Source organism: Canis lupus, chromosome 22, assembly GCF_048164855.1.
Source record: "Canis lupus baileyi chromosome 22, mCanLup2.hap1, whole genome shotgun sequence".
In the NCBI taxonomy this organism is placed as follows: Eukaryota; Metazoa; Chordata; class Mammalia; order Carnivora; family Canidae; genus Canis; species Canis lupus.
In genome coordinates, this window is record NC_132859.1 from 37478527 (window position 1) to 37503178 (window position 24652).

Sequence of the window (24652 nt, forward strand, 5' to 3'; positions counted from 1 at the left end):
TGGTTTTAAATTATTCTTACTTCTCTATTTGGTTGACTGTCTTAAAATATAGTCCATTATATTTTTGCTCTGATGCTTGGAATTTCTTCCAAGGCCAATTTTTATTGTTTTTATCTACATTAAAATTTTACATTTAATTATAGTTTAAATTTGGACCACAAATGCTTGAATCACTAGTGGTCTCTTTCTCCTAGTTTGTCTCAGATATGTTCCTAAACCATGGGTGTGTCCAGTAGGACAAAAGACTACTACTTTACTGTTGGAGTTTGTGATCTACCATTTTGTCTTCTTAAAAAAAAAAAAAAAAATTACCTTTAATATCTGTTTGGCAACTGCTGTGTTGAAGAGATTTCACAAATTTGAATAAAGAGGGCAACAAATACTGAGTGGCGGTTTTGTTTGTTTTAATTTATTCAAGATCATGAATGTAAGATAGAATAGTATACTTGCTTTCAAAGATAGCATATTATGATGATGATGATGATGATGATGATGATGCCTCTCTCTCTACTGTTCTTTCCTTTTGCTTTTGACTAAGTCTTTGTCATTTAAAAATAAATCAACCAAAGAGAGGACCCAGTTATTCTTTGACTGGATAGATCAAGAGCAAACTGGAAGAGAATCTCTGTCTCTACCCAACTGAACCTCGTTTCAGTACCATCACTTCTCTGTTTCTGGATGGTATGTCTGAGATGTTGTCTCTATCCTAGAAACCAAGAACTTGTCTTAAATTAGTGCCTCTCCAGTTTGTGCTGTGAATCACGTGAATCTGTAAGAGTCCATGCCCTTTGATGAGTTTGCTGCTCTTGGATTTGTACAAAATTTGTTTGTTAGTTGGCAAATGGGACACAGCTGGCTTCCGATTTAGAGAGTGTTATAAATTAGTTACCTCCTACCTTAACTTGATCATTTAAATGGAAAGCACTATGGCTCCAACAGAGTAGACATGATATAAAAACCATTTCTGACGTGAGTATCTTGCCTCCTCAGTTGTGATGGCTACTGGTATCTCTGAAGGAAAATAAATAAATAAAACACAGGTTCTGCAATTCTCACAAGTGGTAAACTGTCTTTGCATTATTTAAGAAAAGCTTTAAGTGTTCAATGAATGTTCTTAGACTAATGACAGTTGATGCCAAGAATATAGCAATAATCCAATGAAATAGAATAGCATTTTGTAAAGTGGCAATTTGTGTAGAAATTGCAGAAAGCATCAACACATGCTGGGAACTTTACATATAAGTGAGTTATAGCTTGGGTGAAGGAGTTATTTATTTGGCCTTTCATTTGTAAATAAGACACTATTCTTTTCCTTCCAAGGAGTAGCTAGGCCAGTTATTAATAAAAGAATACTGATAGCCTTTGTTCATCGTGGCAAAATTGAGGATCCTGATCTTATAATTCTTAGTATTTGGAGGAGCCTTAATAAGTCATTTAGGAAAACAGCATTCTATAGTTGAAGATGGCTAGATCTATAATCAAAATATTTGGGTAGAGTCCAGGCTATACTATTAACTGTCATTAATTTAGCTTTCCTCATCAAGTTCCCACTAAGGCTTATATGATATGGTCTAGGGTACCTCTCTAGTCTTGTTTGATAGTCTTTACTTCTTACTTGCTCCATTTCATCCCTATGCCATTTCTTGCACATTTCAGAAGTGTTCTTGCTGCCAGGCCTTCTGTACTTCCTGTTCTCTTTGCCTGGGATGATCTTCCCCCAGATACAAGCTGACATTTATTGGGCAGATCCAGTATGTTCCAAGGCGTTATAAATGCTTTGCATGTTTGTTATGGTGAAATTTCATGATAGCCATATGAAGTGTGTAGTGACATTGAATGGATGAGAAAAGAGGCAGAGTGATCTGGCAAAGGCAGGATTGGAACGAAGGCAGTTTGGGTGAGAGCCAAGGCTCTCACAAGAAGTGCTCTCATAGTACACAACACCCAGGGTGTGGTTCCCACCCTTCCTTTAACCTCAGAGCTCTTTCTTGGTGAGCATTTCCTGACTATCTTATTTAAAGTGGAATTCCTGTGACTCTTTCTGTTTACTTAGCTTTATATTTCTGAACAGTACTACATATTACCTGATTTATAATGCCTGTTTACTTGTTTACTTGTTTATCTCCCTCACTAGAATATATATTCTATGAGGGATGGACGTTGTTCTGATCCGTGTCACCACTCCATCCCCTGCATCCAGAAATGTACTGAAATGTACTGAGAGAGGATATGATTTGAGTTAGAATTTTTATCGGATTTAAGGTATCTTACTCTTCAAACATTTGCAGAGCATCCATTTTGTGTCAGATTCCATGACAGATTGTGGAAATAGGAACGTGAATGAGAATAATGGGGACTCCTACTTTTCTGCTTTTCCTGATGCTTTTAGGGCATCCTAGAAGAAACAAACATGCAATTAACAGACAGTTGCCCAGGATAAGTATCCTTTTAGGGCAAATATAAGGTGCAGCAGGGAAGTGAGGGTTCAGGGAAAGCTATTCCGTTGAGAGCTGAAGGATGGGCTGAATGGGGATGCAAGACCATTCTGGGGCAGAGCAGATGACAAAAGTCCCTGAGAGAGCACATTCCAGTTTATTTATTTATTTTTTAAGATTTTATTTATTTATTCATGAGAGACATAGAGACAGAGAGGCAGAGAGACACAGGCAGAGGGAGAAGCAGGCTCCATGCAGGGAGCCCGACGTGGGACTCAATCCCGGGAACTCCAGAATCAGGCCCTGGGCCGAAGGCAGGTGCTAAACTGCTGAGCCACCCAGGGATCCCCTGCACATTCCAGTTTAAAAGCAGTTCACTGTGACTCAGATATAGACTACGAGGGCCAGAGTTTACTGTCTGAGGCTGGAGAATAAAGTTGGGTTTTCAAGGGTCTTGAAAACTATTCCAAGGAGTCAAGACTTTATTGTCTGAGCATTGAGATGTCACTGAATGATTTTTAAATCAATGTAGTTTTGATTTAGTATCTGATTCAGTTTACTGCCTTCAGCCAGATAAGTTGGCAGCATTTCCCCTTTCTAGATGGGACGAATAAGGCCCAGAAGAACACATTTCAATGTTGGTGGAGTTGATTTAATTCTCTTAATGACAGCAATATCAGGGCTTCTAACTCAGACCTTCCCACCCTCTCTCCTTCCTTCTTTCTGGTTGTTATTCTTTTCAAGCATAAAACTATTTATCCACCATCCTTAACCTTTTCCGAGGAATATCCATGCACTCACACAGCTTCTAATAACCAGACCCCTGAGTGGAAGCCAGTGACCTCATGGGTGGCAGGGCTTGTATGTGGATGGATACCATATTGTGCACTGGGCTGGAATTCTCTGTTCTTCTTCACTAGGAAGCTGGATTTGTACCAGGAACCTCTTATCTGAAAAGGCAACTCTAGGCTGGGGAGAACAGAGCTGGTTTGACGAAGTGGAGAGGCGCTCAATATTGGTCTGCCCACGCTTTGGGCATGCGTGAGCACTCACAGCAAAACACAGCTGGCATGTCTAATTTTAGCCTTGACTGCCTTGAAAAGGGACCCTTAAAGGAAATATATCTTCTCTGAAACCATTTGTATTATAATGTAATAGCTGATAGACATGTCAGCATATTACTTATTATTGGTGGGGAAAAACTCTGTCAAGTAATTGTGATTTTTTTTTGTGATGATATCAGTAAAGTGATTAAAGCATCCCTGAATCAAAATAATCACAGATAGACAGTGAGAGAACCAGTGATTTTATTTATAAAGACGCCTGTAAACCTAACGGGATACCTCTTTTGATGCTTACAAAATGGATGTAAGGATAAGAATGATCATTTCGGCTTTGGTAAGTTGGTCATTGTGAGCTGATGATGCAGGGCTTGCTAATAGTAGTCCTGGCATAGACTCTCAAATTTCTTCAATACTTAGCATCCTCTGTGTCCTCCGAGAAGTAAAAGGTTAGTCTCTGAACCAGGTCTTGGATTCATCTGGCTTTCGTATGTTAACAGGTTTTGAAAGCATCCGGGACACACTTTTTCCATTTTAACCAGCAAGGGTCGTCCGTCTGCTTTTATTTTTGTCTTTCTCTTCCTTCCTCCCTTCGTCGTCTCTTCCCTCCCGTGGTCTTCTGTGTTTTGTTTAGCAGTGTGGCTTACCTTGCAACTTGGCAAGAAAAAAAAAAGGCAGCTCTTGTGTGGGGTAGATGGAGGGAAGGATAAGAAATAATCCACTGCCCGCATTTGAGTTCCCTGGGTTCAGTTCCAGCGGCAGCAGCTTTGCTGCAAAAATTGCTTTGCTATTCGAGATAGCCAGCAGAGGGAATCGGAACTTTGCTTGCAGCAGGGGTTGAAGCAGGCTTTTTTTTTTTTTTTTTTTTTTCTTGGAGGAAATACTGCAGCCTTCTGGACTGCGTACGCTGCTCCCTGGAGAGGCTCTCTCGGTTCCACCCACCGGCTGGAAGGAGAGGAAGTGAATGAAAGGACAGGACGAGCCCCGAACACCATGTCACTCTGGGAGGGAGACAGCAGCAACTAGGCTGTGCAAGGTTTTTTTTTTTTTTTTTTTTCTTTTTTTCTTTTCCCCTTTCTTTTTCTTTCTTTTTTTTTTTCTGTTTCTTCTTCCTTTCTCTTTCTTTCTTTCTTTCTTTCTTTCTTTCTTTCTTTCTTTCTTTCTTTTTCCTTTTTCTTTAAGGTGGGGAAAGAGACGAACAGGAGACAGGAAGCTGATCTGCAAGGATTCGGAGTTGTGCTAAAAGGACTTTGATTTTTTTTTTTTTTCTTCTCTCTCTCTTTACAAACGCTGGCAATTGACATCACTACAGACAGCCTGGGTAGAGAACAAACTGCCTCATCCCAAGTGGACCCTGGCAGCTGGGGGAAGGAAGGCACGATCTGGGAAGGCTGTGTGTGTGTGTGTGTGTGTGTGTGTGTGTGTATGTGTGTGTGTGTTTTTGTTGTTGTTGTTGTTCTACCAATACCCTTCCTTTTTTCTTTTTTTCTTTTTCTTTTTCTTTTCTTTTCTTCCTTCCTTCCTTTCTTTTCTTTCTTTCTTTCTTTTTTTTTTTTTTTTGGTGTGTTTCTTTTTTAAATTCCTACCGTGTTGGAACTAGCGAGTGGTGGAAGACGAGGGATCTCTGAAGCCTCATCAGTCATCGGGACTGTCAGGAATAGTGGTTTAAGAGGACGCTCGGCCTGGGGCACTATACCCTGTCATCCAGTTCCCTGCCTCGGAGATAAAGATTCCAGCTACATGGGCAAACGCCTGGATCAGCCACAAATGTACCCCCAGTACACTTACTACTATCCTCACTATCTCCAAACCAAGGTATGGCTCGACTCACAGTCTGGCAAGCAGTGTGGTATCCTGCACTTGGGATGGGAAACAGGCATGTGAATTATTATTTACCTCCCCTTCCCCATCACCTCTTCCTGCTTCTTTGAAATTAGTAACATACCAATGGAGTTAATGAGGCAGAGGAGAATATGAGAAGAAAGCAAGCCCTGGGATTGTGGTTTTTCTCTTTTAGCAGAGATAATAGTTTCGCTCGTGTTCCTTTGTTGTTATTTGGCAACATAAAAATGTTCCTGATATCCGTAGTAAAGTGCTTTGCAGATGGACAGGGTTGTTAGAAAGGAGATTGTAACAGTGATTATCAGGAACAAGAATACAATTTCAGAGGCTTTTCTGGTGAGCTGTTCTTTGTTTGTGGCTCTAAAAGGGTTTTTCTCACTGGATAGGACGCACCAGGGTGGGGGCAACTCAAACTTTTAATCACTGAGTATAGAATGAAAGAAGGGTGTGGGAAGGTGTAGTACAACTAACTAAAGTCCCTTAGAGTTTGTTTGGGTGTGCTTTTGTTTTTGTTTATTTGCCTTAAATATTTTATTTTATATGGAGGGTGATCAAGACCTAGAGACTGAATTTTGGAGCTTTACAATAGATGTTCTTTACTTTTCAAAGCTCTGTTTTTCTGTGCTGCCATCAGGAGGCCTGGGTCTTGAAACGGGATGAAATATAACTGATGATAATTGGACATGAATTGGTTAAATACTTTAGTCTTTATGTGTGTGCGCAAATGATCATTACGGGGCCAGTGGAAAGCCCACGTAACTAAGCAGTGGGCAGTGCCAACCATGAACTTTATCCTGCAGTTCAGACATGAAAGACTCTCAGGTGTGAAATCACTGCTCCAATTTGTCAGTTAAATTGGACTTGATTGAGTTGGGGGGGGGGGAGGGTGTCGGTAGAGTTACCGCTTCGAATGTATGGGTTATGTTTCTGTACAGATGATATTATTTTGTATCGCATTAGCCAGACTCCACTGTCGTCTTAATAAATAAATATGCCGAGAGTGAACAAGGCGTGCCTGAGTGATCTGTGCTGTCACCAGGACTCGTTGATGTGATTAGTGTTTGGTAATTCATGCTGTAGTTAGCTCTTATTTATTCTGTCTCCTCAAACAATGCCTATTTGTAAACCAGACGAGGCAGCAGACTTTCAGAATTCTATTAAAAATTGTTGCATTTTTTCTTTCTTTTTCAATCGCTCCATGACTCGCCCTGCCCCTGCAAGGTCGACTCACATTGCTTTTTGCCTTTGTGAGCATTTAGTTTGTGGGGCTGCTGCTTTAGTAGACCAGCCCTCCTGCTCCCGTGCCGTGAGTTTTAACTCTTTGGGGGATTGGGTGGAGAATGCTCTCTGCCTTCCTCAAGGAAATGGCAAAGCAAGGACAAGTTTAAAAGAGGAAATTTATAGTCATTCCTCATCCCCCCCCCCCAAAGAAATAAAAACAACAAACCCAAGGGTTCCATGAAAAATATCGGACATTCCATCCCTTTTACTCATTTGGCTAAATTTTTCCAAATGTTTCAAAATTCATGCTTTCTTTTTGGTTCTTGTTTTTGACTATGAAGTGTATTCAGAAAGGAAACTTTAGATAAAAATGAATGGAATAATTGCTTTCCTGCCTGAGATTTCTTTTAACTTATTGCTAGCAGGAAATAATGTCGTGCACATTATATTAAGGACAGGATGTTGGATGAGCTACACTGATGGGAAGTGTGTGTGTGTGTGTGTGTGTGTGTGTGTGTATGTGTGTGTGTGTGTGTGTGTGTGAGAGAAAGAGAGAGACCGGGAGAGGGAGAGAGAGAGATTGAGGTAAAGAGAGAAAGTGCAGTGGTGAGGGAAAAGAGGAGAGCCTGAAAAATATAGAGGGAATTTAAAAAAAATCTGTTTTGGGGTCCTGTGCAGTTTAGTGTTGTGTAGACAGGCGGCATCTGGATCTTGTTACTTTCAAGCTAGTCAAAGCCATCAACTTCTGGAACATTTTTAAAGAAGCTAGATCCATTAGGTGACCTAAGCTGATATTCGGGTAATCAGATCAGGGTGGTAGGGAATATAAGATCAGCTACTTTGGCTATCATGGTAGTTCATATTGATTATTATGTTGTAAAATTTCGACAGAGCTGTGAAGTTGTCGAATACTGTTACGGTGGCTCTGAAATGATAGACATTAATAACATTCCTGGAAGCTGAAGATGTGAAAACGTGCCCTGCTTTGAATCTTGGGCACACAGGGAATGAGAAAAAGGGTCAATCATACTTTAAAATGTGGGGACTTTCTGGCAGCATGAATACTATGTAAGAAAGTACTATCATGACCCAGTATAGCATGAAAACAACTGGGTTATTTCAGTGTTGTCTTTTTGCTCTTTTTATATTTTTATCTTAAAATATTACCTATAATAATTCTGAGGGGAATACATGCTGCTCATGTTTTTGGTAAGCCTTGGTGGAATTCACAAAATCTACAGTCCTAGCCTTGGCTTATAGTTATAATCTATTTTAAAAAGCAGAGCTATTTAAAATGATACTGATATATAAAGAATACTTATTATTGATAAAAATAGAGTTCTGTGGTTGACTATAAAAGTCATATTCTGGTGACATTATAACTTAAGCTGTCCTGTAAAACCAGGTGTTTTTTAACTAATCAACAAAAGCCATTTACTGACATTAGTTTGGGGTGAAAAATCTTTATGGGGTTCTTAAAGAACTCAAAGGTGTATTATTGCATTTATTCAGACAGTACAAAATACTGAACCTTTTCTTTCTACTTAATGTGTGTGTTAGATACAGCTGTTCTTTTCTTATGATAAAACAAAATGAGAGTAGGATGTCTAAATAAATGGAAAGGTTTCCCTTTCCTCAAATGCAATTAAAGTTTTAGAAAAACTTGGGGCACTTCCCTGCTTTCTCTGCTCCTCTTATTTTCCCATTACATTAGAACTAATTCACTACCTTTGTTGCTTAAAAAGAAAAATAAATTAGAAATAAGTTACTTATGCTTCTCTCCCTTTGAATCATTTTCCAAATGCTAAAATATTATATTAGATAAATGTACATATAAGTAAAATGAAAACCCAATGACTAGTTGATAGCTATATTGTGGCAGTATTGTTCTAGTATGCATGCTTTCCAAGACCTTGCATTAAAAGCTGTCATTTGTCAATTTTCTTTTGGCCAATTTTTTCCCCTATTAAAAGAAGCAATTTAAAAAAGAAACATTGTTTGTGATTGAGCAGAAAAGAAGCAATCTTGATGACATGTTTTAATATTTACATAAGTGCCATAGCCGGATTAAAAAAAATCTTCATCAAAACGAATTTGCTGTTTGAAGGCCACCCAGAATAATCAGCAAATTTTAGAGAAAGGGGACCAAAAAAAATAGCTCATTAGCTTAATGATAATATCCATAATCACGTTTGATTGAGTTGTAACCTAATATTTCTCAGTAATTTTGTTATAGCCCATTCAAAGCAAGCAACCTGTTGCTATTGCATTGTGAGACCCAGGGTGAATTGCAATCTGAATTTGAGTTATTTTGTGGAGGCTTTCTTGGAAAAGCAACTTAATCATAACTAGGAAGGCTAAAAAGAGTAAAACATGGTCACAGCCTGGTGAATTGATACTTTGTTGCTGAGAAAGATATTTCCCTCATGCATGGTATCTCGAAAACTTTAGTCATCTTCCCAAAAGTTTAAAATGCATCCAAATGCACACAGCAAGCTAGTCCTTCCTTCCATTTCCTTACCCTGACCAGGTCATGATGTTTCTACCAATCCAGGGCATGGTTTCTCCTCTGCTGCTTTTCCATCAGCCTACTGCTTTCCCTTCTTTGACAGCCCGCTTCCCCTGAAGATCTTGCAGAAAGGGTTTCAGCCTGTGGGACCCAACAGAGTTTTTCTGGCTGGTGGTACTCAGACTGTATTCAGAAACTGGTGTGAAGTTGGGGTCAGGTATAGGGAGTAATTCATCAACTGCACACTGACTTCAGGCTGAGTTTCCAACCATCTGCAGCCTGGACAGCTGCCCATCTCTCAAAGTCTAGCTAGAGCCCAACTGATTGTGCCATAGAGAGAGCAAACACTTGAAACACGAAGGACTAAGGAGTAGGGAAAGGAAGAGAGAGGCTCCTATAGGGCAAGGGATATTCTCAAAGATGTGAATGTACAGATCCTTCAAAAGCAAAACAGAACAACCTCTTAACATACTTCTTGCACATGAAAATGTAGAAAATCTTGCAGAGGGAGGGAAAGAGTTTAGAATTTCCTTAGTACTTCCTGCCTCAGATTTGCATTGATAGCCGGAGTTGGTAACTTGCCAGTTTTAAAACAGCCTTGAAAACTCCCAAGTTCTGTTTTCCTTTGAAAGGCTGAAACATACAAAACTGGTTTTCTAAAATTCGTCCAGCAATAGAACTTTGAGGTACAACTCCAAATATTTCTTTCGCTTCAGGGGGTAATATGATACCATGAAACTATGATAAATCTTGTTTGTCTCATTTTAGAATGTATACAATTTTAATTGGTTTTGAATAAGAGAAAAATAGTAACAAGGGGCCACTCTCCCTTTCTAGTTGTCCTGTTTTCTTTACTCCCCCCCAATATTAAATTATCTTTGGAATTGTCTTTTCTATAATGCAGTCATTGTTTTCACAGTACTAAGTTTAGTGCCTAGCTAAAAGGAGGAGATATGTAAAAAGTTCATGTTGTTGTCTTTCTCTCCAGAATCATTCTTAAATCAAAGAAACCTCACGTAAATTTGTTCTAACAGTATCTTCCTAACAGTTTCCTTTCGCTTTCTCTCAGTTTGGGAAAAGAACAATAGAATTATAAATCAAAATTATTTCTCTGAAGTAATTAAATCTGTTAGAGGGTTGGAGGTAGGGGTGATTTGCAGGGAGGGAGGCAAAAGAAGAGAAGTAGGATGTAAGTTCATTTCAGGTCTTTCTGGCTCCAGGAATTCTGGAAAGCTTCATTTTTGCACTAATATGATTTTACACAATCCTTTTTGACATTATCAGTCTTTTTGGCAGAGAGAGGGCTCAGTCACAATTATGTCCATGCCAAATTCTAAGAAAACCAGTCTTTTCCTTTAAAAGAAAATCTTTTTAGTGTCGGACTTCTTATTCGGAGTAAATGGTTGATGTTTATCCAAAATTGGCTTCGAGTACTACATTAAAATTGTGTTTTGTAACAGTCTCATAAGCCACAGCTGTATGTGATTAAATAGTGTAATATCAAAAGCATGTGAGAATAGGCTTTTTTATGCTATAGCTGTTGCACAGCAAGAGAGCAGATGGAACTAGAGGGAGAGCCAGGGCAACAGTGTATTTATGTGTTGTAATACCTGTGTTGAGGATACACATTGCTATTTTTTTGCAGTAGTGGGAAAATGCTGAACTATCTTGGATGTCATTGAAAAATACACTTTTTGAAAATGGACATGGACCTATCATACCAATTTTTATTTTAAACAGAGAGTTACTTTTTAATTAGAAAACACATATTTACCAAAGGGTCCGAAACCATTGCAAGTGGAAAGATCATAATGATTTTCCATGCAGCACACATTCAAATAACAAAAGTGAATTTCTCATTTCTGTTTTGAAATCATAACTTTTTTGCTTTTTTAAAAAAATTAAAATGTTTTTGCTACTTTAATCTGTGAAACTATTGTAAGAAAATCATGAGGCCATTTATTCCTAAAAAAGAGTGATAGGTAATGAAGAGAACAAAATAGTCTGTGGTATGATTCTTTTTTCAGATTTTTGAAAATATAGTATTTGGTTTTGTATGCCTATTGCTCCTTTGTGGCCACTGTTAAGAAGTATATACTTGTACAAAGGGACATACTTTTGGGTCTATCTCTTTAGCAGGATATCATAATAAAGAGATTTGTTTTTCATGGGATGGTTAAACTATAAAATTTTTGAAAGAAAATATTCATGAAACCTGTCATCTTTAGTTTTCTTGAGCTTGTGAATCTATAGGATACTAATAAGAGATTTATTAGTAAGTCATTGTTTTCAGGGCCTTGAAAAAGCCTATAGAAGTAGCTGTTGGTTTTCAAATTTCAGACATTAAAAAGCAATTTGGAAAAGGAAAAAAAAGAGGGGGTTGACAGAGGTAAGTTGGATTCTGTTTGTTTTGTTTTTCATGTTGATATAAGCAGCAAATTTGTTCACATTTAAATTTTTTTCATGTAGATTTACTGGTCAGGAAGTATATACCATGTGGAATCAGTAACTGGATATAGCTTTGGAATTCAGAACATTGACATCTAATGGATAACAAATTTCAAGAGTATGGATAATAAATGCTGAGACATGGATTCTGGTTTTGTTTTATTGTTGTGTTGTTTTATTATTATTCTCTGATTTGTGTGTCAATGGATTGGTTTCTAGGTCAGATTCTCTAAGATCTCTTCCAGGCTTAGCATTTGTGACTCGCACTTTGAGATAAATGAGCCTGCTTTGATGTATTCGTGGTACTGGGAGATGACCTTGGTTTTGTGCCATGGATGAGTTTTGTTCAGGTCCCCATCCTTTCTCCAGAGCAGATCAAATACTGCTTTGCCAACTCTGGTGATTTGATGAATTTAACTGTCTGCTTCCTTTGCCAATCTAAACCCAGTGTACCAAGAGAAACACATCCATCACCTGGGAGTGGGTGGAGAGCAGCTCCCAGGGGTGGGACAGAATGACAGGCATCATTTAATCATGGTCATTGCCAGCTTTGTTATTGTGGTTAAAGTTTTCTCCTTTGGGTAAAATTAGAGCTTATCCAAAGATGGTGACAGTGTGATGCTTTACTTTTCTTCATTTAACTTCCTCTCTGCAGGTGGTTTCAGAACTGAATGGGTAGGCATATGTTTGGTCTAACCAGTGGGGTGATGAAGGCAGAAGGATTGCCTCATTAAGGCCCTGACAACCCTAGTTTTGTGAATGAAACTAGGAGCTAGTGCCAATATGGAAATGATAATTGATAGATGAAATACTATTTTGACTGGAGGTTACAAATCCTTAAAATCCCTGAATTGCTGAATAGTAGCCTTTAAAACATGAGAAAAGAATACTATAGTAACTGTACTATATGGAGTAATAGGAGGAAGAGAATTACTTCTCCAGGACACATAAGCACAACCGTTATCTTTCTCTCTTTTTCTCACTAAGTACCCTTCTTATTCCCCCAAAAGCTTCTATTAGCCAAATTAATGAAAGTAAATAGAGGGACACTTGGGTGGCTCAGCAGTTGAGCGTCTGCCTTCAGCTCAGGGCATTACTCCAGGATAATGGATCCAGTCCCACATCAGGCTCCCTGCACAAAGTCTGCTTCTCTCTCTGCCTATGTCTCTGCCTCTCTCTCTGTGTCTCTCATGAATAAATAAATAAAATATATTTTTTAAAGAAAGTAAATAGAACCTTGAATTTTGTTTTTATGAATGATAGCCAGATAGAAAAACTAGACCTGACTACATACACAGTTAAGGCAACCCTGATAATGTCCTGTCTTATTGTGTGGAAAATAAGAGACAATGGAAGAAAAATAAATCTTGCTATATTCTAAGTATTGGTACTAATTATTTTAGGTACTGATTTTTACTTTGTTTCAGAGTTAGCTTTCCTACCATTACATTGTAGGATTAAGAAATTGGTATACATCACACTTCATATGCTAGAATCTTGGGCTATTTCATTCTTAACTAATGGTTTTCAAGCTGAATATGAATCATGCATAGAATTTAAGGAGAGTTTTTGAGAAGTCTTCCTATTTTTATCTCGTGTACTGCTGTCTATTTATCTTAGTCACATTGCTGATTGATGACGATTTAATGAAAACGAAAATGGAAAACAGAATGCTAACTATCTGGGTTTCTGGAACCGGTTAAGATACCTTAAAAGCTTTCCTTACATATGTGAGTCATATTTGAAGCTATTATCGATGTCTGTAAACTCTCATATTGCCCCTTTTAAAACTTATCACTCACACAAATTGGGTGGTGGTACCCTGACTATAGCTCATGTTGAGGTAACTTAGCATTCAAGCAAATATACTTTTAAGCTCCTAGCTAGTTTCGAGTGGATGAAGTATTTGAAGGAGTGTGTACAAAGCTTGGAATAAAATTTCAGAGATTGTTTTCTAGTGTATCATACAAAAAACCCATCTGACATACTTACAATGTTTCATTTCTTCACCTCTTCTCAAAAGATGAGAAAAACTTTTTTTTATTTTTGACTTGGTGCTCGTCCCTGGAAGGGTTGTGACAGCTCCCGAATTACCCTTGGTCTTGGCTTTCGGCCCCTAGGCCTCTTGTCCATAGTTGTGCATACCAATTCAAACTGAACCATTTGAAATAAGGATGTTGTGTTTCAGTATAAGGCAGGGAATTCTGAGAAAGCATAAAATTTTGATGTCCTTTTTAAAAGTTATTCCAAAAAATTAACCACTGCGTTTAAACATTATTATTATTAGGACAACTAGACTTTGTGTTAACAATGGCAGATTTTCCCTTCCTGGCTTGTTCTTGTTCTTGTGTTTAACTTTGTTAATAAGCTGGAAAAAGATAAGGAAAAAAAATCAGAAGAGATAGGTCAATGAACATGGAAGAATTTCTCTACAAGTTTAGTGACTTCTTTTAGCAATGGGAGTAGTGATGGGTCATTTTAGAACCTTCATATTTTTGTCTTAATAGCTCCCATCCCACAAACTAACAAAGATATTAATATGCATTCATCTTGCACATCGAATTAGAATTTTTTCATGCAACAAAATATCTAAAGAGCTTTTATAATTTTGCTGCCAAAACTCTTTGAGTGCAAGTAAATTCATTTATCTGTGCCTGTGAATTTTGGGCCATCATCTTGCATATGAGGATGTTCTTGCAATGTGAAAAAAAATCTAATGCACAGAATTTCTTGAGGTACAAAGATTATCAAGGGACTAAATAGAATGATGAGTAAAGTTGACAGTGAGTTGTTTTGTTGATATGCAAACAAATGTTTATCACTTTTAGTTTCACTGTTTTCTCTTTGTTTTTGAGGCAGTGCATTTTTTTCATCTTGTCAGTGTTTTTGTGGGTTCCTAAAATGGTCAGAAAGCTTGAAAAGCTGGCCATATCTCTACCTATTGTGGCTTTTTGGCATTTAAGATATCTCTGTATTTTAGAAATCCCAAATTTCCGGGGCGGGACACATGGTGGAACAGCACAGCGTTTCGGAAAATGTCATTAACATTCTTTGGCTAAAATATGTCAAAAGCAGACACATTGGATTGACCTTTGGCAGCAAGAGCAACTGAGAGATCCAGATCTGGGTGCCAGGCTCACAGAATTTTTTCATTGTGCAATTGGTGGAATTGTTTACCAATTGGAAATAAAAAAAAAAAAAAAAAAAGAACTCGAATGTAACAGGTGTTTCCCTGGACTTCCAGCTTAGGGGTAGAGACAGGAGGCAAGTCAATGGCATGATATGTACTTTATGGCATAATCTTTCTAAATTCTTCTGTTTATAAATTGGGTCATGGATTTGTTGCATGTATTAAAACTGCCACCTCCTTGTGTTCCTCAGTGTCCATGGTTATTTACCCAGAATCACTTCTCTTGAATACATGTGTCTCTTAAAGAATACATGTAACTATAAGTATGCACACTCCAACCAGACCTACCTTTACTTGCAGAAGTGTGGGACACCCTGAAGATATTGTTTCTCCAGTCCTGAGCCTCATGTGAGGGCTTCCTTCATACTCATTCTTGTCCCAGTGATACAAGACAGTCAGGATCCCAGGCTCACGGCATGATCATTTTCTCCCAACTTAATCTTAAAAAGGAGGTGTTTTTGTTTTTGTTTTCTTTCTCTATATTCACCCATACACTTGTACCTAAAAATCCACTCGCTTCCCCAGTCTTCCAGGGAGAAGTCTCATAATCACCCAATGTTTTGATTCTCTACCTAATTACTCAATTTTTCTTCCCAGCTCTCTAGCCAGATCTCACTGAATTTCATCAGCAAATTCAATGAATCAGTTTTGATTTATCTCTCTCACACATAACACACTCACACACTTCTGGAAACTTTAAGGATTATTTCAGTGGTTCTGATTTTCTCTGAGTCTAAATGACCAAGGGGAATTTGAAGGGGCAAAGTGACATATACCTGTTCTTTCCAGGTTTTTTATTTTTCTTTCTTTCTTTCTTTCTTTCTTTCTTTCTTTCTTTCTTTCTTTCTTTCTTTCTTTCTTCTTTCTTTCTTTCTTCTTTTTTTCTTTCTTCATTCCTTTCTGTCTTCTTTCTTTCTGTTTTCTTTCTTTCTTTCTTTCTTTCTTTCTTTCTTTCTTTCTTTCTTTCTTTCTTTCTTTTTCTTCTTCTTCTTCTTCTTCTTCTTCTTCTTCTTCTTCTTCTTCCTTCCTTCCTTCCTTCCTTCCTTCCTTCCTTCCTTCCTTCCTCCCTCCCTCCCTCCTTCCCTTTCTCTTTCTTTCTTTCTTTCTTTCTTTCTTTCTTTCTTTCTTTCTTTCTTTCTTTCTTTCTTTCTTTCTTTCTTTCTTTCTTTCTTTCTTTCTTTCTTTCTCATGTTGATAGCAAAAAAAGACAAGCCTCACTAAAATAGGATAACTGATAATTTCCCTTTCTTTTAAAAACATAGTATCTTCCCATGACCCAAGATATACTGATATTATACAAGTTTAGGTATCTATTCTCTTTTCCCTGTTTTTGATAACATTTTTTAGAAATTTTGATCAATTGACTCTAATTATTTTTCTCAAATAATATAATAATATTTATACAGCAGAAATTCTAATGATCTTCAAAGCTTTTAGTGATGAGACTGTCAATAGCATGGTAGAAAAAAATGGCAGTTCTACAATTTTAATTTAAGAGGTGACTTATGAGAAGTACCAAGAAAGGTAAAACAAAGAGAAGAAGAAACAGAAAATATAAAGGCCAGCATCTTATTCCACTTTTCAAATTTCTGGAACCTGGCTGTTTGTTTTCCTTTACAAAGGCAAACAATAAGGGCTACGTGGCAAAGGAAATATAATTTGCAAATTGAAGAACTGTCTTTGGGGAAAATTTTAATGTGAATATAGAACTTTGTATGGAGGAGTCATATAGTTGAGGCTTTTGGTATCTTGTGGGGAAAAAAATCAATGCTTGTGAAGACAAACTTAGTGCTTTGTTGGAGTTTTTCATACGTTGAGGCACTTGGTAACCTCCATCCAGCACGTGCTTTATTTGTTCTGACTTCCTATCAGTAGTTCTCAGAGAGAATCTGGATAAATGCTTTCTTGATGCTTTTGATTGGAAAGAGGAGTGGTTTTCAGAAAGTCTCTGGAATCAAATTTTAACACGTATTTTGGAATTTCTCTATGTAAAATATTCATATAAAATCCATACATGCTTAAAAATATAATAATGAGTGAAGCTATGTTGTTCAGGGGAGAAAGGATCTGGCTTTGAGAGGGCAATATCACAGCATAAATGATAAAACCGGCAAAACTATATTGGCGTGAGGGTCGAGCAAATGCAAAGTGCTCACCATAGAGCCATACTGTTCGCAGGCCATCCGGCGTGATGAAAGGATCCATGGAGTAGCTGAACTGAGGATGTGTGTGCAAATGCATCTCAGTGCTCCGGACTCCTGGCACATGTGTGTGTTAGAGGGTGTGTCCTGGTGAACAGAGGGTCTGGATTTCAACATGGTCATTGAAGAATGTGTGTTAATAGAGGCCCAAGGTTAGCTATTATTCTTAGTCATGGTCCCTCGTTCCTGCCATGTTCATTTTCCTCATTTCCCCATCTTCATTCCATTTTGGATGGCTGTCCGAAGTGCCTGCATCTCCCTGCCTTACCCACATCACTCTTCCTGGGGGAACAAATTCTTTTCTTTCTATACCACAGCTTCTACTCCATTTGCTCTTTCCTGCTTACCTGCCTGCTTTTCTCCTCAAGTTTTCAGCTATGGATTTGCATTACTTTGCCTGCTTGCTTTTATTATTCTTTAAAAGATTTTATTTATTTATTTATTTATTTATTTATTTATTTATTTATTTATTTATGAGAGACACACAGAGAGAGGCAGAGACATAGGCAGAGGGAGAAGCAAGCTCCCTGCAGGGAGCCTGATGGGGGACTCCATCCCAGGACCCTGGGATCTAGGATCATGCCCTGAACCAAGAAGGCAGGCACCCAACCTCTGAGCCACCCATGTGCCCCTGCCTCCTTGCTTTTAGTTCCTAAACTTCTGTATCCTCCTTCTTATTCTCTTAATTTCCAGCCCCCTCTTACCTTTGTAGTTATAATCCTGCTCCCCTACTTCTTTCTAAAGTAGAGTAGGATTGGATTTTAACTTTCTTCCTTTTGTGCTTTGTCACATAAATTTATTTTTGGCTTTTTGAACATACTTTTATTCCTCAGGATCATATTTGTGTCAGAGTTGGTCAGTGAACCCCTTGTGGTCTAGGACCATGAGATCTTCATCTATGAGTGTCCTGCAGTATCCAATTGAGTGCCTGATGCAGACTGAGTGCGTAATGAAAGGTTTTCAGAATGTATTAATTTGTGCCGTTCAGTGTCTTGCACATTTAAGCATTGCTGAAAGCAGTGATTTTTAAGTTTTATATATTATTTTTTTAATCAATTAATTAATTAATTTTGGAAAGCAGTGATTTTTCAAACCAGACTTGCTTAACGTCATCTTTATCTCTATGGTGCTTTATGTCAAAGGACATCTTGTATACCAGAAGTAAGTCTTGTTAAAGTACTTTTCTTTATATATACAGGTTGAGACAATCTCTCCATCTCACCTTTCCTCCCTAAAACATGTGGGCCAAGGTACCCTAGGACTATTGGCTGCTGTTGGTTTATGTCACTAGCTAATGGAACACACTATGATAGCAGAGGTGAACTAAGTCAGAAACTGTAATTGAAAAAGAAAAGAAGAAAAAAAGGAAAGGAGTGGGGAAAGGCAAGAAAAAAAAAAAAAAAAAAGGCAAAGCAAAGAAAAACTGCCACAGCATTGCATTCCAAGATGCTGGCAAGAGCATCAGAACATATGCCAACTCAGGGAGGGGCAGAGTGGATTTCAAAGACATCTAAGTAGCCAGTATTTGGAACTTGGGGATGAGAGTAAGCAAGTAGGTCAGGACTAAATGGTAGTGATGGTGGTTTGGAGGGAATGACAGAGGCCATTCCTGAGCAATTGCCAAAAATATCAGCTTGTATATGTGGCTTCCTTTCTTGGGTTGGCAGATTATTGGACATATCAGGAGTTGAACTTAGCTAAGGAGCTGGGAGACAGGTTGAGCATTAGGCCCATCCCTTTGTCTGCTTTGCTCTCCAGCGGTTCTTGAGTCTATTACCTGTATATTATCTACCCATGCCACATAATGGTCTACAACAATACTGACATGGATTTTTTTAACTCAAAAACTTGGAAAGACCACTTTGAATGTGAGGCAAGAATGATGAGATTCCTATTTTGAAAAGAGAAGTCTATATACCTTCCCTATACAATTAACTAAGCAGGTATAAACACACATCTAAAGTAATGACAGATGATACAAGATATGATTCTGGTGGAAATTTCAAAGACTTTCTCACCAAGGAATGTATGAAAACAGTAACCTAGTTGTGGCTAAGGGAACAGACTGTGTTTTTGGTTTGGATGCCTCTTGATTTTTCCAAGTTGTACTGATTCTCGTATGTTTGTTCTGCATTTTTTTCTCTATCATGTTCTTTTTTTGCATCAAGGTTCTTATTACCATTTTCACAACATATAGTTTCTATATATGTAATTCCTCAACACTTAGTAAATTTTTCTATCGCAAGGTAATCCTACTCATTGCATCTAGCGAAACAATTCAAGATGTGTAAAGAATATTAGTAATCTCCTTTAGGACAACACACTGTTCTGTCAGAACTCTAAGAAAGAACCAATATTAATAATAAAATCTTGTGGATTGGCGCATCTGGGTGGCTCAGTTGGTTAAGCGTCTGCCTTCTGCTCAGGTCATGATCCCAGGATCCTGGGATTGAGCCCTGCATTGGTCTCCCTGCTCAGTGAGGAGTCTGCTTCTCCCTCTCCCTCTGATTTTCCTCCCTGCGTGTGCTCTCTCTCTTATTCTGTCTCAAATAAATAAATAAAATCTTAAAAAAATTAAATAAAATCATATGTGTCCTTCTACAGTATTCTTTATGTCTTCACAAACATAAAATCAGATCTATGATATATGGGATCATACTGAACAGATTATTTTACTCCTTTTCTCAATAAAAATACTTTGTGACATCTTCACCAAGTCATTAGACATATATCTTGTTTGTTTTCAGGATAACTGTTCTTAGTGCATTTGTACCAGGTACTATGCAAGTGATACCCATTGATGGGCATTTATTTCTTTTTGCCTCTATTTTGCCATTATGAATCATGCTGCAGTATATGTACAAGGTACTCATTTAAATATAAGATAGAGTCAATGATTTTTCTAAGGAGGTGTTATTCCCTCTAAATAGTTTCTTTAAACACTGAGAAAGGCCTTGACAAGTTTCCTCTTACACGAGGATTGTCCTTTATACCTGGATTCCTACACCTGACTCTGCATCCTGCAGGATCCATCTTTCCCTTTGTGTTTTGGTGATAAGGGCTGTGGTGTGCTCCTTTTGGTGAAAAGGTGAGCTTTCTAATTGAGGTTTGAGCTGAGAGGAAACATCTCACATTTGGCAGAAACAGAAATGTCTTATTTTCTTTGTGACACCTTTATTGGGATCCCAACAGGTGCTTGGGGTCAGAGGTGCTACTGTTTCAGAGTTGATCAGCCATTTTATGTGGACATCACTGTTTCAGGCTGACTTTCTTTGTCTGCCACCTCATATACCAAGTTGAAGGAACAACAGCAGGCAAGGACAGCTTCCAGCAGCCTAGATCTTCCCAACTGATTAGAATCTCACTGAGGGATTTTTATACTAGAACAAATATTTTGTGTCTCAAGGGTTTGGGCATAAGGATTTTTCTTTGTACATTATTATCTTGGGAATACTGCTAACTATATTTTGTGATACCCTTATCTGTCAGATGTGTTTGGTGCTACATGACCATAGGGGAAATGTCATGGTACATTAATTGAGCTGGAAAAAGTATCTTTGGAAAAATCTAATGAACCTATGTGAAATCTAATTTTATTTCATTTTCCTTTGACTTGTCCTGTTTCTTACTTCCAATTGATCAAGTCAAAATATGGCAAAATAAAGAATAAAGCAAAAGTTTACCTGTAGAAAATGCTATACTGGCTTTATCTAGAAATATTTACTAACTAAAATCTGTGTAGAAGATAGTAGACCATAAAGCTTCAAGAGTTTCTTCTTCGTATACAAAAAATTAGACCAAGGACACGTATTTCCAATAATGCTTAATTTTCTCACATAGTCACATTTCACAGAACTAAGCACACATTTCAAAGTCTGATGGCCAAGCTTCATGTACCACTTTGGCAATTTGAGGACTTTTCCTAAACATGAACCTGCCAAGATGATTTTTTTTTTCTCTTACTTTGATATATGTGAGGTGGGATACAGAGCTTAGTTCAATATACTACAGCCAATTCAGCATTTTCCCATTTTACAACTAGAAATCTCACCATTTTTCACCCATGTTTAAAAACCAACAGTGTACCATACTTCATATAGATTTAGTACAAGCAGAAGCATTTTAACAAAGTCTGGGAAAGGAATTTAATAATCAGAAATGACAGTAGCACTTTGGTTAGGTGAAAAGACTCAGTGTGTTAAGCATGGTTCTGGAAGGCCCAGCTTTTGTTCTAGAAGTTGCTTTAATGTCATTTCCCCAGGGTTTCCTTACCTTTTCATATTTCAGTTTCCTGCCAGTGCTTTCCACCACAGGAATATTTAGTTATTTGATCAGATGTCTTGATGATCGATATTAGACTGGTAGTAACGTGTTTCAGTGTTCTGTAAAGAATGCCAATATATTAACATATTATGAAGATGATAAAATATAAATAAGAACTATTAACTCCAAGAGATTGTTATTAGTGATAATGGTAAGGAGAGGGTGACTGAAAGACTCAGAATTGACTCCATACATGAGTATAATGGAGTACGAATCCTTTTGATAGCTCAGATCAATGCTATTCATTGAAACATTTCTTTGCACTTCCATTATGCTTCTCTGGCATCCATCTCTGCAATCAGCTGGATTGAAATCATGTAGAGAGATCCACTTTCAATATTTCTCATACTTCTCACATGAATTTTTCTTTTTTATTGTTGTTTTATTTTGGAAAGCAATGCAAGTCTGTCTCAGTGCTCCATAGAAAACTCACCCTGCAGTCTGAGATGAATCTATTGGGAAATTGTCTGGTTTTTACATTGCTGCATTTCACAATACTTGCACTTTCCTCATTTACGTTCCCAGGATGCCTTTTGTTCCCTAAAGTAACTAAATTAGAGGAGGGAATGGGGTGTTATTTTCTTACAGCCAGCTTATAGAGTGTCAGCTCTTCCTTCCCTAGAGCTAAACCTCATGCTTAAAAATGCTTTCAGTGAGGCCAGCACAGGCTCTGGGTGTGGTATCGGGTTCTAACTAGATAATTTCGAGGTTATTCATTGGGGAATGAAAGGGTTGAGTTTTGTTTTAGTTTCTCCAGCTGACATTGAGTTTTCAAAAATCTTTCAAATTTATTCACATGTAGCATTAACTAGACTTTGATTTGGCCCCTCTGTTAATCTTCTTCCAGCTATCATGGCTACTCTTTCGAAGCATTGCATGCTCAAAAAACAAAGGCCATCTCAAGGATCTTCAAGCTATGTTACCGTTAATCCTTGTCTGGCATATAGTAGGTGTTCAATTAGTTAACTACATGGGAGTTACTGTTCCGTATCCTGAACTCTATTCACTTACAGACACTCTTCGGACACTTAACTACTTTTTCCTTTCCTTTGGTGTATCCCACTAACTGCCAGAGTAAAGAATCTTGTGTTTCTTTTTTATGTTGCCTTCTGGTCCTACAACATGGACTTGTACATAGTAAGTGCTAGTCAACATTTACTGAGTAAAGAAAGGATGGCCTCACTCTCTAAACATCCTTTAATTGATTTTATAATTTTCAGATTTTCAGGGCACCTCGATGGCTTAGTGGCTGAATGTCTGCCTTTGGCTCAGGTCGTGATCCTGAGGTCCTTGCATCTTGGGATGCAAGACTGCCTATGTCTCTGCCTCTCTCTGTGTCTGTCATGAATAAGTAAATAGAATCTTTAAAAATAATTTTCATATTTTCAGGAAAGTATAATGAAACCTACTCCATACTTATCTGTGTTTCTCTTATAGTTTTCTTTTTTAGTTTTTACTTTCAAAATGGTATTTCACTTTTTGGTAAGATTTTACTTATTTATTTGACGGCGGGGGAAGGAAGAGAGAGAGATAGCATGAGTGCAAGTAGGGGGAGAGGCAGAGAGAGAGGGAGAAGCAGGTTCCCCACAGAGCAGGGAACCCCTATGTGGACTCCATCCCAGGATCCTGGGATCATGACCTGAGCCAAAGGCCAGAGCCACCCAGGTGCCCCAATATTTCACTTTTGATTCTAAAGATACTGACATAAAACTGGGAAAAAATATAAAGGTGAAAATTTGCCTCAAGGTTCTCGGCGTTTTTTTTTCCTAAAGTATTTGCTTGCTTCTTACTTATTCACATGTTTACTTTCATGTCAACGTTGACTCAACTAAAAAAACCCCAAACCAAACCAAACAAAAACAGGTGACTGAGCACATCTGCTCTCTCCTATACTTTTGTATATTTTTCATCTGAAGGAGTTTTGGAAAAGAGGGAAATGAGATTTTTCAGTGTTTGTGCACTGTGTTGAATTACAATATCTTGCAGTCCAGCATTGTGTCCATTTATTTCATATCGGATAGTTATTAAGAAGGGATTTGGAACTTGGAATTTCAGAACGTGAAATAAAATATATCAATCAGTGCATGTTCATGGAGCTCTCTCTTAGGTAGGCACTGGATAGGGTGGTTTGGACAAGAAAGAAGGAGATTATGGTATTATTCTTCCTCTGTAGAAGTTGATAATTTATTTGAGGAAACAGAGGATATGCATGCCACAGAGGGAGTAATTAAATGCCAAATTGTGTCATATTGACTTGAAGTGAAGAGAAGAGATGTTTGGGCAAGAACATGAAGGAAGAGAGTCTTGGGTCAGTCTTGAGGTAGAAAAAAGAATTGGACACTGGACATATTGGTTAAAGCTGGGGAAGGATGGGAGAGTATTCCTGCTAGAATAAGATAGGAACTTAACATAGACATGCTGTTGGAAGTGGAGGGGGGTGGACAGGAGAAGAGAAAAGAGACTTAGCTGGAACAGAAAGAGAGCAAACAGTTTGGACAGCAAGAGTGTAGCAATTACTGAAAAGCTTTAAGAAGTCAGGAAAGAAAAGAAAAAAAAGTGAATAATTATTTAATCTTTGTACAGGGAATAAGCTTCATTCCAAAGGCATAAACCAAAAGTCAAAATAATGATAGATTTCAAATTCTTTATTGTTTTTAGGAAATTCCTGCATTTTGACCAGAGAAATATTTTTAAGTCTTCAACCAGCAAGACCCTACCATAATATACAATAACAAACAAATAAACAGTCTTGTAAAAAAAAAAAAAAAAAAAAAAAAGGTTTGCAGCATAAAAGGATTAATACTCTAGGTATAAAATATGTTCCTAACACTCAATAGGAAAAAAATAAAGTACTTCAATAATAAAAGGGACAAAAATTCAGAAATGAAGAAATTGAAATAGCTATTAAACATTCACTAATGATCAAAGAAATGAGACTAAAATAAGATATTATCACCAGCTAGATTTTTTAAAGTTTAAATATTTTCTAATAACTAGAGTAGGCTGAGGTATCAGGAGATAGCCACTCCCACACGCTGGTCATAATCAGGGGAGTATTAACAGAGATTTTAAGCCTCAGTTTGAAATAATGTATCAAAGACTTTAAATATGTACATGCCCTATATTGTAGCAAGTCCTGTTCCAGAAATATCAGCTAAGGTTAAAGTATATATGCACAAAGGTGCTTATTGCAGCACTGCTTTTAATAGAGAAGATTGTCAGCAATCTAAATGTCCATCAATAATGAGTACATTCAGTAAACAATGTTATATCTCTTTCAAAAGAACCACTCTGCAGCCATGGAATCAATGAATATGGACATATTGACTAGAAGAAATGACATATTGTTAGGTTTTAAAACAAGCTATAAGACAGTGTTAAAAAAAAAAAAACAGTGTTATAATGTGGTTCCAAACCTATCT

The 24652-nt window shown here is 37.6% G+C and overlaps 1 protein-coding gene across 27 annotated transcripts in view; it reads left to right on the plus strand.

The window, feature by feature from the left end:
* The window catches only part of RBMS3 (RNA binding motif single stranded interacting protein 3), a 1291910-nt gene that overhangs the window by 593324 nt on the left and 673934 nt on the right, over positions 1 to 24652 (plus strand). For 12 of the 27 annotated variants that reach the window (XM_072793072.1, XM_072793077.1, XM_072793074.1 and 9 more), the window contains exon 1: positions 3870 to 5311. The exons of the other annotated variants lie outside the window; for them this stretch is intronic. In XM_072793072.1, the coding sequence (XP_072649173.1) occupies positions 5237 to 5311 (75 nt within the window). In that variant the 5' untranslated portion in view covers positions 3870 to 5236. Of the gene's footprint in view, positions 1 to 3869; positions 5312 to 24652 lie in introns of those variants that run through there. 27 annotated transcript variants of the gene reach the window in all.